The sequence below is a fragment of the Lepidothrix coronata genome, unplaced genomic scaffold (genome assembly GCF_001604755.1).
Source record: "Lepidothrix coronata isolate B3197 unplaced genomic scaffold, Lepidothrix_coronata-1.0 Scaffold25, whole genome shotgun sequence".
In the NCBI taxonomy this organism is placed as follows: domain Eukaryota; kingdom Metazoa; phylum Chordata; class Aves; order Passeriformes; family Pipridae; genus Lepidothrix; species Lepidothrix coronata.
This window is the reverse complement of record NW_016690205.1, coordinates 2,950,465-2,965,033: the sequence shown is the minus strand read 5'-3', so window position 1 is coordinate 2,965,033 and position 14,569 is coordinate 2,950,465. Positions and strand designations below refer to the sequence as shown.

At 39.3% G+C, this 14,569-nt stretch overlaps 1 protein-coding gene across 2 annotated transcripts in view; it reads right to left on the bottom strand.

The window, feature by feature from the left end:
* Positions 1 to 1,182: 1,182 nt before the first annotated feature.
* The window catches only part of ACADSB (acyl-CoA dehydrogenase, short/branched chain), a 15,655-nt gene continuing 2,268 nt past the window's right edge, over positions 1,183 to 14,569 (bottom strand). Inside the window, exons 2-11 of one of the 2 annotated variants that reach the window (XM_017809276.1) lie at positions 12,687 to 12,846; positions 12,301 to 12,401; positions 11,440 to 11,646; positions 10,825 to 10,995; positions 9,763 to 9,888; positions 9,302 to 9,394; positions 7,103 to 7,192; positions 5,555 to 5,692; positions 4,638 to 4,737; positions 1,183 to 3,942 (exon numbers count right to left, since the gene is read on the bottom strand). In XM_017809276.1, the coding sequence (XP_017664765.1) occupies positions 3,872 to 3,942; positions 4,638 to 4,737; positions 5,555 to 5,692; positions 7,103 to 7,192; positions 9,302 to 9,394; positions 9,763 to 9,888; positions 10,825 to 10,995; positions 11,440 to 11,646; positions 12,301 to 12,401; positions 12,687 to 12,846 (1,257 nt within the window). In that variant the 3' untranslated portion in view covers positions 1,183 to 3,871. The remainder of the gene's footprint in view (positions 3,943 to 4,637; positions 4,738 to 5,554; positions 5,693 to 7,102; positions 7,193 to 9,301; positions 9,395 to 9,762; positions 9,889 to 10,824; positions 10,996 to 11,439; positions 11,647 to 12,300; positions 12,402 to 12,686; positions 12,847 to 14,569) is intronic. The other variant, XM_017809277.1, reaches the window with a different exon arrangement.

The window sequence follows — 14,569 nt, the reverse complement described above, 5'->3', positions numbered from 1 at the left end:
AGCCACTGACATTTTTTAAGTCCTCCAGCATTAGCAGCTCTACAGCTACTGAGACAGAGAGAGAACAGATGTAAATTCAAATGATCTTGAAAGACAAAATATATAAAAATGCTACTACTGCCTATTGAGACTGTACATATTTTTGATTTATATTTTTAAATATTTCACCAGACAAAGTGTTACACTGCACACTCCATGTTCTTTGGAACATTAATATACCAATGTGAATCAACATTTGAAGCTATTAGGAAACACACTGGTTGTTTCTAGTTACCCAATGCATTAGACAGTTACTGCACATGAACAGATTCTTTTCAGAGGATGATAAATGCCAAGATTTCAAAGCAGCTTAATGATGTCTCTGGTATCAGATAACAAGAAACTCCCTCAATGCCACTAAGCTGGACTTTGTTAATTACAGCAGCTGATCTTACAACTGGCATATTTAACTGAAATAATGACAGTAAATCCCATTTGTCAGCCTGGATTCACTCTGCACTGATGTTTGGCTGTCTCTGCTGTGGGCTCAGGGCTGTCACCTGCGTGTACAATCAGCCACACCACCCAACTCCAGAGAGCCAGTCCAGAGGAGCAAGATTTCCAGCCCTGTCTGCTCACCTGGACACTCCAGAGAAGACAACTCCGTCCAAAATGCTCTGCAATGACTGTATTTCTGTCCAACACACAGTGCCTCTGTGTGAACACCCTCTGGGAGCTGTACAGTACACACTCATCTGCCAGTCAGCTCTCCCTGGATTTGTGCCTCCACCCCCAGTTTGCACAGAGATCACACAACAGGTAAATATTTATGAAGTATTTGTGGGAGCTGTAACCACTTTCAGGTAACTCTCACAGGAGATCTGTCACGTTGGTTCACTGAATACATTCTGGGGCTGAGGAAAAACATTTCTTCAGCTTTTGTGTATCCAATACAAGCCCAGGGAAGTCAGACAGCTGCTTTCAAAGTAGTCTGGGTTTCAGACTTGGTAGGAAGAGCTTGAAATGTGTCTCTCACCAAAAGATTTTCAGGTGGAAATGCAATAACATGTTAATTAGAGAAGTCTTTACACAGCAAAAGGCTCCCAATGAACAATTACTCTGTGTTTCACATTAGCCTTTTCTAACACAATCTTTACGTGGGGAAAAGAAAATATGGAAGAAAGAACAACAGCATAGAAAACATGATATAAAATGTTGTATTTGAGTATCTCCCAAGTAGTGATTAAACCCTTCTGCAGAAATCTGCCTCAGACCTTGATCACCAAGCAGAACAGAACTAGAAAAACCTGACAGATGATACACTCACTCTCCCCTGGTGAAAAACCTGCAAGATCCGGTAAAAATTTTAAATGACAGATTATTAGAGAACCATAACCCAATACACAATATTTGTATAGTATCAAGTCAAAAATAAAATTCAGGCACTTAATACATCCTCAATACAGGTCTTTTCCTCTAAGCAGAGAAGCTCATATGTGACGTTTCATACTGAAGATGCTCTTCCAGGACAACAGACTGGATCAGCTGGGCTGACTGAGGGCATAAAAAGGGAAAATTCACTAATATAAATACATATTGAGGACATAAAGCAGCTTTGAGCCCTGTCATTAGCACAGAAAGCCTCACAGCATTCCCAGTGCCAGCTCTGCAGCCTGTGCCCACAGTGCCAAATGTAGAAATGCAGTTTATGATCATCCATAAATGCCTGCCCCGAACCAAAGAGGGGCTGGGGAGCACAGGCAGCTCTTAACAGCCCCTGGACAAAGCACAGCACTTCTCATTGCTAAACCAACATCTGTGTTTAGAGTTAAGGGGATGAAATAATGCCAGGTTGGATGGGGCTTGGAGCAATCTGGTCTAGTGGGAGGTGCCCCTGCCCATGGCAGGGGTTGGGACTGGATGGGATTTAAGGTCCCTTCCAGCCAAAACCATTCTGTGGTTCTCTAACTCTTCCCAGAATCAGTGACCAGAACAGCCAATGCTCTCCACACTTCCTTTTACAACAATGATGAAAGAAACTCAGAGGTTAAAATAGATTTGTGCACGTATGCCTCCACAGAATTTTGTAAATAAATATCAAATACAAGACGTACATTTCTTTCAAAACTGTGTACAAAATACATCATACATGACCAAGAGATGTGAAATATTTACAGCTGTAACATTAGTTAAAAGGCTTGACCTCGCTTTTCTGAAATGAACTGTTGAGTAGCTGATGAGGATGTTCAGGTTGTCTCCTGGGCTATGAAAGAAAGCCTGCAAACCGCCTGAAATGCAACAATCATTATGATAATAACAAATAAAATAATAATAACAACAGTAATAATAATGATGATGCTGGAAGAAAACTTCAGAAACCATCTAGTCTACCCTCCTACTCTTGTATTTTTGAAAAATCTCAAAGCTGTTGATCAAACTGCTTCGAGAGGGGCTTTTTTATTGGCATAAGGACAATGACCACAGTAATTCCTTGCCTATCGACAGGCAAAGTGTGCATATGAGGGGATGAATTCACTAAAGTAGTTGGTTCCCTCTGAAGCTGACAGAAGGTCAGAAAACTTTTTAATGGTGCTTTTCATCCTTGCTGGTTTCTTTGTGTAAGGCACTGCAATCTGCCTGTTTTACAAATCCTACTTGTTAAGTGTCATTTGCCCCAGTTTTGCCAGAAAAATCCTTTGGGAGTCTCAGCCTGTAACATTCTAAGCTCCACTCGAAGTGAATCATCAGTGAGCAGCAGCTTTAAAAATGAGATTCTTCTAAGTCAGCCAAAACCAGAAAACCAACCCTTCCCTCCCCAAAACACTTGAAACAGATTGCCAATTACAGCAATTAGGATGATTTTTCATATATTAAGCTTCCTGTCTCTTGATTATTAGTTAATTAGCTCTCCAGCACTGAAGAGGTTTCTGCAGTAAATAAAATGTCTAATTTTAAAGTAAACAGAGAGGGATAAAAAAACCCAAATACTTCCCATCCCCCTGCCCCTTTATGTCTTTCAAAAGGGGAAAAATTATGCTGGAGAGCCACTAACTTCAGGAGCAAGTTTTCCAGGCTGCAAATTAACAGTGCTTCCCTAACTCCCAGGAAGGATCTGAGGATTAATGCTTGTAAAATGCATTGAACATGGAAAGGCCACTGTGAGGTAGTATCACAGCACTCCTATTACCCAGCTTATATCTCTGTCTTTTTGCAGAACTACTAGAGCTTTTTTAACCCCATTTCAGAAAGATTTCAACTCAACCTTTTATGAAAGGAGAACTATAAATAGCCTCTTAGATTAAAACCCTTAACAGCTGAGAAGGCTGGGAAGGGAGGTGGATATTATCCACCTTTCAGGAGTACAAATTGGGGCTGGAAGGGCTTAATTACAAAGATATCCTTAAGAACACACTAAGGGCTGCTGTAAAAATTACTTCAATTACAGCAGCTCCACAGCTGGGAGAGAGGAAACCACTGCTCCTCTCTCTCCTGTAGAGCCCTTCCTCCCAGGTGGCTTAACAGAACCTCTCCCACCAGTTATGCCAAGGATTTGGCTTCTTTTGTTTTCACTTTGAAATCCCCAAGTGGAGATGCACTGCTTCCATACCCTAAGGTAACTAAATCCAAGGAATTATCTTGGAAGTCTCTCAGGCAGAAAAAAAAAATACTTATAACCCACACTTTGGATCTGAACGTGGAACTCAGGATTTCACGTGAATTACTCACTGTCCTGAAATGGGGAATTCATGGTTTTCCCTATGATTTCATCTGTGATGATGTATTCTTATTTATGATGTCATTAATGCTTTTTGTATTTACAAACAAATGGGTAATTCACAATGAGTGTTCAGGGAAATAATTTCCTTTGGCAGTCAAGGTAGTCCTTATGGTTTCAGTACTCCTGTGCTAAGATTTTTGCAATGGTGCTCAACTGGATATTTGAGGTTCCTTCATATATTGTACCTGAAATCAGAAGAAAATAAATTAGCAGACTAAGAAACCACAGTGAATATATGAAGAGAGACCAAAATATCATTCTAACAGTCCAGTTAGAGCATTTTCAATTATGAAGTGAAGCTTTACTGAGCAAGAACTAGCACAGAATCATAATTTTATATATATCTAATATTATAAAATATAAATGTTCATGTTTTATTATCTGCAACAAGTAAAGTACTTTTCTGGCTGGTACAACATAATGATAAGACATTTCCTTGAAAAGCAATTCCTAAATAGCCAACAAAAATTAAGCAGTTCCAAATGCTATCACAATAAAAGCCAAAGGGTAATATTGTTAAAAATGTTAGTATTAGGTCCAAAGACTATTCCAGTAAACAAGGAATCTTGAAAATAGAATTCCACATACATTCAGATCTTAAAGCCAAAGTGGTATTTTAAATTTTTTAGAACTGGAATTTTCTGAATAGAATGGGACACAATGTTTGTGTCTATTTTATTGGTATGTAATTAAACATTTTAACTAGCCTTACATACACGGGTATTTACACCTGAAGTTTTACATTCTTGTATCTGAGCCTTTGAACCCACATTCAAGCAGCCTTAGGGAAAAAAATACCTTGAAAAAAAAAAGCCAGTCATTCATCCTCTTTAAAACCACTAATGCCCCAAGAAATACTTGTTAAGAAACTATCACTCACCTATCTTGCAGTCACGATAATACTTTTCTATTGGGTAATTTTTTGTGAATCCAACACCTCCCATCCATTCGATACATTTACTAGTTGTCAGTGTTGCAACCTATGAAAATAGTTTCAGAGTTACAGGATTCAATTTCCTGACAGTGGCAGTAAATTGTATTCTTTGTAGCTATTTAAAGGAAAAACAAACTGGGGAATAAGGCAGTAACTAGAACAGGTGGGAAGACAAAGGGTTGATATTTTTGTATTCAGCTTCAGCAAGCCATTTTAGAATAAAAAAGACATTTTTCCAAATCAAAGCACATGAAGAATTCACTAAATGTTAGAGCAATAGTTCCTATGCTGCACTGTGGAAAAGGCTAACAGTGGTATGCAAGACAGCAGTTGCAAAGAGGCAGAAGTCACCTGGTTTTGAAACATTTTAAGAGTCATAGTTGTGACCAGAAGAGCTGAAATGATCACAAATGAACTCTCACAGTGTCATTTCTCACGCCACAAAAAGAGAATTCTGAGAAAATTAAATCCCTCTAGATGAAGTGAAAATATTAATTCACTTTCCTCTTTTAATGTCGTTGCTTCGTTTTAAAAAATTTGTTTAGAGGCACAAGGGTGACTTACTTTACATTCTGTACCCGGACTGAGAATCACAGAACTACAGAACAGTTTGGGTTGGAAGGAACCTTAAAGATTACCTAGTTCCAGTCCCCTTTCCATGGGCAGGGACACCTTCCACTAGCCCAGGTTGCTCCGAGCCCCGTCCCACCCGACCTTGGACACTCCCAGGGACGGGGGCGGACAAGACGAAAGCACATCCAGAGATTTCACAGCAAAAGATGAATTACAGGTTACACGTTTGCAGCAGAAGGCACTTCTAAGCAGCAGTGGCATGACCCCAGAGGATGGAGAGGCTGGCTTACCTCAGCAGCGTAGTACTTGGCCATGCTGGCCTCCTTGACGACGGGCCGGCCGCTCTCGGCGAGCCGCGCCGCGTTGTAGGTGAGCAGCCGCGCCGCCTCCAGCTGCGTGGCCACCTGGGCGATCTGGTGCTGCATCCCCTGCAACCGGCACCACACAGCTCACACAGCGCCCACAGCCCCGCTGGAATGCCCACCAACAACCATGCCCTTCCCAACGGAACACGCCCACACCCTAAAATAAATCTACCAAATCCAGGTGGATTCCAGTAGTTCCGTGTTCCTTTGCATCCACTGACACTGAAAACCTCCGGGCCACTGATGTGCTTTTAGGAACTGCATTCCTGTTTTCTCCCTCCCTTTCCTTGGATTCAGGAGGACTGGGGTACTTCTTGCCTGACTGGCTGGACAGCACCTGCTGCTTACCTATTTGCACCCCTGAGTATCAGAGAGAATTTTAGCCAAACCTTAATGTCCTCAGCACTGCAGAGACACAGGGAGGCCAGAGCTGGGTTTTTATTCTGCAGCTGTTTATTCAGGACATTCACACAGTAACAAACCTGGTTCCCTGGTAAGCTTAACCCAGGAAGACTTGCAAACTAGCACCTCTTGAATAAAGTGGAGCACTAGGAAGGTGACAACTTCTTGCCATGTCTCAGAGGCACCAGGCAAGGGTTAGGAGCAGCATAAAGGTATAGAGGACACGACTGAGGAATGGATTCAAGGGGAAGGAAGAAGGTGATGGAGCTCACATCTAACTGGCAGGTATTACAGAAGAATGGGTTTATTTAAGAAGACCCAAACATTATGATGATTGAAAATGAACATTTAGTAGTCTAAAACACAATGAAATCTTTCATCTTATTAGGACATTAACACGGTTCCCTCAGATTTGCAGAAATATATATGCAGGTCAAAATACCAAAATGATTTGGCAATTATAAATTCCATTTCCCATTCAAAAGACGCAGTTCCAATCATTTCCTAGGTATCTGTGAGTGCTTCCTAAAATTTGCATAAATTATGAGTAGTGCTAATGTTCCTTCTCTTCAGCTGAGATGTAGGTTTCTTTTAACGAGAAAATTACTACAGTAATTACAATTATGTATCTTCCTTATTAAACTATACATCATTTCTGCAACAAAGAGTCTCTTTCGTTGTAAGATACAGATATTATAATGAAAACTAAATGTCTTCGTATAACACAGGAAATCTAATAGTTCAATCAGTTTTCCTCATCTTTTTATAATTTCTAGTGGCTCCAGAAAAAGGCCTTCCCCTGCACCTCATGAAAGGGTATAAAAACTGGAACATATTCAACAGACTGTGATATTAAAATCAGAAGAGAAGGGAGTTCCGTGTGTATTATTTTCAAATAATTTTCAATATTTTCAAAACTGCCAATAAGTTATCAAGCAAAAGGAGTCATGTCAATAATGTTTTTTAAGTTTTAAATTATTTTTATGTTATTTCATATTACCCATTTTACTGACCACTGTGGTAACCACTTCTTTCTTGGAGAGCACTTCCCATATTTTCATTAACAAGTACCTGGAAATCGAAGACGCTTTTCCCAAACTGGACTCTCTCTTTTGTATATGGAACTGTGTGGTCAAAACACCCCTGTGCCAGTCCTAACATCTGCAAGAAATAATAAAGAATATGGTCAGTAAAAACTGCTTAATTGAATGCACCTAATGGAGGTGATAACAGCTGATCTTCTTCTGGTCAGGCAGCTTAATATTCAGGAGAAAAGTTCAGTTTTCTTCCTACCTACACAAATCTAAAGTACAATAAAGTTTCTACACAGAATCTCAAGAGCCAGAATTTTACAGTTATTAGACACACTGAGGTGAGTTATGATAACAAAAAGAGTTTGAGGAACAAGCCTATTTCATGCTATTCCATTTCTTGCCATAGGTAAGTATTTGTGAAAACCACTGATTTTTGAATAAAACTTATTGGTCAGCTGTGGTTGCATAAATATTAAGTGTTCCTGGGAAAATTCGTAATTACATGGGAAAATTACTGTAAACTAAAGATCTATAGATCTACATTACACTATTAAAGGAAAAATAATTTGAATGATTAGTCAAAGCTATTTTCATAATCAAAATAATTTCTCATTTTCTAGAGGACACTAGACTACCAGAATTAGCAATTTCCTTCAGAAGTTAGAAAATTAGTGGAGTGGAAGGAGAGTTAACATTTCTTCCAGTATTTTCTAACGCTGCAGAACAACTGTAGAAGAATTTAGACCAATTTTGTCTTTCCACAAGGACAAAAGCAGTCAGCTGTCACATCAAGCACCTCAGTCAAACTACCTTTAATGATGTCCGTGGGTATTTTTGGGCAGACCCACATATTAAGCTGATGATTGACTAGGTCATCTATACTTTATTCATTTAAGTTTTTAGAAAAAAAGACATGACACATAGGAAAATAACCCAAGAAAATGTTGCAGTCTGCTGCTAATCAGCCCCATTACCAGATTTGTTATATATAAACTCATATAGAAAAGCCAAGGACATCAACTTCACCACCTGTAACAATATGTGCAGCTGCCTTGCACTAAAACTACCTGAAACTGTTTTCAAAGAGACAATTACATTTTTTAAGATCTTCATTATCTTTTAAAATTATTACTGCTGCAAAAATAAACTCAATATTACAGGGCTTTAGAGCTGCTGCTCTTGACAAGTACATTTCTCTCAATTTGAAGGTGCCAAGAAAGTAGAACCTAAGATGTAACAACTACCTGACCTTAACTTTTAATTAAGGTGTAACTTGGAGTAATTAAGAGTAAAATCCAGACCATGTATTTTACTGCCAGAGCCTCTATATTATTTATATCTCTGGGAACAATGGGGCCCACAGCCCTTTTTAAATGCCAAATCAGACAAAGTTTAATCACAGGTAATCTTCAGAAATGATGGAAAAGTGAGTCCAATTATCAGCCACGTGGAAAGTCTAAATTTCATGAGGATGATTACTTCTGGTCTGCCTGCAAACTAGGGCAAAAGATAAAGGAGTTTGCTAGTACAGACATAATGCACAACAAAGTAGGAGAAAAGATTGCTTGCTAAAGTAAGTTAAAAATATAAAAACTTATCACAAATCATTTTATTATATTGTTGAACCTGATTTCCACTGGGATCAGCAGCAATCTGAGATCAAATCTGACTTTACAGAGAAATACAACATTTTGAAATTACTTCAAGGTCAGTAAATACTCTCCCCTAAGATGCCACATGGTGCAACTTTCAAACACAACAATGAACTGGAACAGTTCTGCTATAGAAAATCATGTTTATTTTAAAAATAAGTTGTTGGGAAAACATCAGTCAGCATAAGGTCACATTTGCCAATCCCATACAATCACAGTTGGAAGCGTTAATATTATACATTTCAGGGTGTTCTATTTTCCAAAGCTAGTTTTCTGTGTAAAATAAATTTTCATAATGGAAGATAAGAATGTTGACATAATTCAGTAGCAATAAGTTAACGACCACAGACAAGCTAATTGCCATTTAATGTTTTCTAAATCCATTGCTTATGTCACCAAAGGAGAATTTTCCCTCTGACAGTTGTTCCCACTTTTACTGGAATTTAGCTACAGGAACAGTGACATCTAGTGGCAGCTGAGCTTTTAATAAAGCCTTTTCTAAATCGTTTATTCTTAATAGCTTTAAATGTTTCATAAATTTCAATCCAAACTGGCTGCATTCAGTAATAAAGCGAATGACCCACCTGTGCAGCAATCCCTATCCTGCCAGTATTGAGCATTCCAATGGCATACTTATAGCCTTGTCCAACCTGTCCCAGGATATTGGTCTCAGGAACCTGAAGAATAAAACCACTCCATTATTCCAGTTCTGTTCTACAACTGCTCGTAGGGTTCACAGATGAATCAGTGCACATGTTTTATTTAATGTTCCTCTGAAGCGAAGGCATAAAACATAAACCAGACATTTGATCCCCAGAATATCTGATTAGAACATTCCCTGATTCCTGTGGTTATAACCTGATGACTGAGAAAAACTGCATCAAAATTTTAGAGACTCGAACCCCCTCGAGAAGTGGGAGGGAAAAGTTAAAATATGCCAAATCTAAGGCATAAAAAACAGGGAATTTAGTTAACTTTCTTTCCTTATCTGCGGTCAAGTTCCAATCAAACACACATTATGCTTCAACAGCTGAACTTACAATACCTTCACGTTGTCAAAAGTCACTGGGCAGGTAGAAGATGCTCTGATTCCCAGCTTGTCCTCCTTCTTCCCCACGTGAAGTCCCTCTGTGTCGCGATCTACTATGAAGCACGTAATTCCCCTGTACCCCTGGGGGGAATTAAAAAGTAACCAAGGGCTGGTTTTTACATCAATATCACCAAACAGTAGTCCAAATATCTCATTCCAATACTGAAATTTTACACTTGCTTAATACAGTATTACTAAAGCACTGGTGCCGTTGTCTGGTGGTAATTACGGTTTAACACGATGTTCAATGAAAGAAAACCCCCTCTTCTTTTTTAAGTCAAATCGGGAAATTTTAATTCTAAAAATAAATATCTTCAAGTTATAATTTTGAGATAGAGACACTGGAAGGAGTTTAAAAAAATAAAAGTTTTGAACAATCTAGCTTTGTGTTTGGTAATTACCATATTGGTATAGAAGATTTTGAAGTCTGCAGTTGACTTTTCTCAATTTACTTCCCATATCCAAACTGGGAACAGAACTTGACACAGGCATATTCAGCTAGGTAATTTTTCACTTGAACATTCTTTACTATAGGACACTTTTTAGTTTTCCAGTGCATGCAGCTTAAGCTGTATTTTGCCTTTTAACAAACAGTAACTTGTCATTTAAGTCACAGAATATTCTGAGCTGGAAGGGACCCACAAGGATCATCAAGTCCAATATCTCAAGTGAGTGACCCATGTGGGATCAAACCAACAACCTTGGTGTTATCAGTACCATGCTCTAACCAATTGTGCCAATTTAGTTCCCCTCAGAAGGGTTGGAAAGACTCAGACTGTGTGTCCTTCTGTCACTCAGAACATCACCAATGCAGGCTGTGCTCTTCACCTCAGCAGTTATGATTCTGGCATTTTTATTTTCCCTGGCTGAAGGAAGTTATTAAATTGCTCAGCAAGCCCTTGATTTTTGTTGGGAAATATTTTTAAAGGTTTGCTGCCAGCTAGGAAAAGGTGCACAGATTATTAATACGAAATCCATAGTTTCATACACTTCAGCTGCCACTGAGATGCAACTCACTGAGGATGGATCTGCATTTGCCATCACAAAGAAAACTCCTGCATCTTCTGCTAAGCTAATCCACATCTTGGAGCCATTGATAACATAGTAGTCTCCTTTCTTCTCAGCCCGAGTCTTCAAAGAAAAGGCATCACTGCCAGACCCAGCCTCTGAAAGACAGAAACTGCCTATCTGTCAAGAGAAGGAAAAAAAAAGAATTGCAGTTTTTACAGGTAACAAATTCTGCAATGGAAATGCTTATAAACAAGCACAAGACTCCTAAATTCAAACATTTTAACCTATTGCATGAAAGTAACTGAGTTTCAGATACGGAGATTAAGAATAGAAACACTATGTAATTACACATTTCTCAAAGTCAACTGCTTTACAGTTCTTTTCCACAGTAAATTAAATTTTAATGAAACTAATAAGTGCTCTTCCACTTTTACCTCTCAGCTACTGATGACAGGATGTATCTATATCACCACAGATCTCAGCTCTAACCAGTGTTTCAAAGTTCACACTTACTTTCCAGAGCTGCAGTCACACATTAGTCAGTGAAAAAAAAAAAAACCACTAACATTACTAAACTATAATATAATTTTAATACTTAAGTAAAGTAAGACTTTGACTCACTGTGTCTTTAGCCACTCTGGGCAGGTAAGTTCTCTTTTGTTCTTCTGTTCCATATGTGGTAAACAATTTATTTGTTAGTGTGTTTTGGAGTTCACATAAAAGAGACACAGCTGGATCAACTTTGGCCAATTCTTCTACTGCCAATATGGTTGAAAAAAATGAAGCTCCAGTTCCTCCATATTCTTCCCCAAGCTCAATACTCATCAGCTGAGATGGAAAAGGTGCAAATACATCAATCTGTTAGTTCCTGTCAACAACTTTTCAGTCCAAGCTGATACTTAAAGAGATTAAAATAAAACCCACAGAATGTAAGCATTTGCAGATCCTTCCCCAAAACTCGTTTTCCTTCAATACCCTTAACAAACTGACAGTTCTTCACAGAATTGTTTAGGCTGGAAAACAACTTAAGGATCGGCTTTAGGTCTGATAGCAAGAAAGGACAAAACTGAATCCAGGAATGAACACCAGGATATCTGCAAGAAAAGTCCTCATGGTTGCCCAGTAGGGCATAGAGGACTCTTTTCCAGCAACAGTTATCAGTCATGGCATTTCCAGCATTCTATGCAATTATGCTTATCCAATTAAAAAAAAAAGCAAGGAAGGGATGACAAGGAACTAAAAGATATATAATAATGTGATGTGGGGGAGGTGCAAAAAATATTATAACATGGAGAATGATAATGCAGTAAAAAAGAAATTAAAGTTGTCTTGCTGTTGATAAAACTAAAATTTTAATGACTCCTTGCTTCATTTGAATTATATCCTTCGGTCTTTAAATCTAAAAATCTGAAAAGGGCACAGCTAGAGATTCACAAAATCATGTTACTTTCTGGACAAAAGATTCAGTAAAAGTGTGCAGACCCCTTGTTCAAACAATCCCTGTATTATGGAGTCCTCCATTTTCGAGTTCTCATCCATTTTTTGCACGAAAGGTGCCACTCGTTCCTGAGCAAATTTTGTCACTGCAATGAGGAGAAGAAAGAAAATGTGTAAGTATTTCAACAGTCTCTTTTGGGATCAATATGTAAGTATTTCAACAGTCTCTTTTGGGATCAGTATAACAGGAATGTGGTACTTCTGACAGGTTATGCACATGTTCCCTGACCCTCCCCAAAAGAAACATGGTGTAAAGCACAGTCCTCCACAACAATCTCAACATTTAACTAGAAATAAATAATAAGATTTTAAGCTAAAATTTCCCTTCTAGTTAAACATTTCTGAACTGTAAGTGCACAGATAAAAGCTACCCATGTTCTTCAGCATTGTCTCCTCTTCAGTGAATGTGTGAAGTGGAGCACAGACAACTCCATCACTGGACAGATTCGGCTTGAGTTCTGATTTGGAGGATCTAAAGGCACACTGGGAAAACCTCCAAGGAGCCAAGAATGCTGGAATATTTCTTGTCAGCTGTTGGCAACAAGTACAGAACATGCAAACAGTTAGATTTGTACACACACAGCAATACATAACTTTACTCAGTGCTTTTATTCAGTAAATGACTGGGAAACAGAACTTACATCCAACCCAGACAACAGAGGCATTACAGGTCCCTTCTCTCTTGGGGACCTACAAACTGTTTAGTGTTCAAAGACTTACTCAAGCAGCTCACAGGCTTTAGAAAGGTAAGTTTGGTTTGCAGGCCAATATACTTTCCAAGAACAGAATGATTTCTTAGGATCTGAAAAGAAGCTGGCATAATGGATATGATCTGGCTCAAAAAGTAACGGGCCAACAGCAGCTAAACTGCTGCAAAATGTGCTCCTGAAAAGCAGGATTCAAAAAAGCAGCACAGTTTGACTGTGCCTCAAAAGAGGCAAAACAGAACAGTGACTCTGCTCTCACAGCTGCCCAAACCCACCTCGCTCTGTGGCTGCTGCTCTCAGATCAGATCTTTGCTACAGATTTCTGTCACCTTTGCTACGTCAGCCTGAAGTGTGGAGATAGGAATGTCTTACCAAGACAAGTGCTGACAGAAACCTCCAGTGGAGACATAGTTGTGCCATAAAATATATGAGCACATGCCTGCCAACATTTTTGGCAGCACTCAGCCTCAACCCCACAGAAGCAGAACGACTGGCTGTGCCCTCACCAGGCGCCTGTGTAGCTCCCAGAGCACAGGGCAACTTCACAGTGCACACTGAGAGCAGCATTCCTCAAAAAAACAGCACAAACTTAGGGGTCAGGAAGTAAAAATTCCTTTGATCCTTCTAATAATTCACTCTCTTTCATGTTGGCTTTCAACACTTGTCGCCTCCCTGGCTGAAGAAGTGATGTAAAACAGATGGATGAACTCTTTTGGTCTTAGAGACAAGAAGCACAGGTCTACTATGATAAGGAAACTCTGGTTTTAGCACAGGTAGTTGTGCAGGACATAAGAAAAAACCCTAAACGGTAAGAAGTGGTAATACAGAAAACAATATTGCTGTGAACATTCAATGATCATTCACATTCAACAGCCCTGGTACTGACTAGTGGGGCTGATTTGTGAATACAAAGTCTGGATGATCAGCAGTAGCTGCAATGCTTTCAAATGATGACTGAGTTACTGGAGTCACTGTGGGTCTCCACAGAAATAAAGAAAATGTTGTTTTCATAGAGATTAAATCCAAGGCAACCCTGTCTGGAAGCAGTCAGTCAGGAATGGATTATTTGCAGAACATGCAGCTATGGTGGGATCACTCAACACCCCGGTGTGCAAACATCCACCTGTTAAGTCTGTTCTTAGCAAGGTCTGAGATGGAAAAACCTAAGTATACACACACACACATCTATTTAACTGCACTTCTCAGCAGTTACAGGGCTACAAACCATACATAATTCCTGCTCCTTCCACTACTTTATTTCCAAGTACAAAGAAAAGAGCGGTTTTCTTTCATGGTGGCACAAATATGATGAATTACCGAGAATATTTCTCCAGTACTGACCAAGAGCTGTCAGGGAAAGTGCACAGTGCCTTCTTAGTAGAGAACTTTTTGAAAAGCTGCTCAGCAGGCAATAAACCAGTACTGGTGAAACAACAACAGGTAGTAGAATCACAGAATGTTAAGGGTGGGAAGGACGTTAAAGATCAGCCAGTTCCAACTCCCTGCCCTGGGCAGGGACACCTTCCACTAGCCCAGGTTGCTCCAAG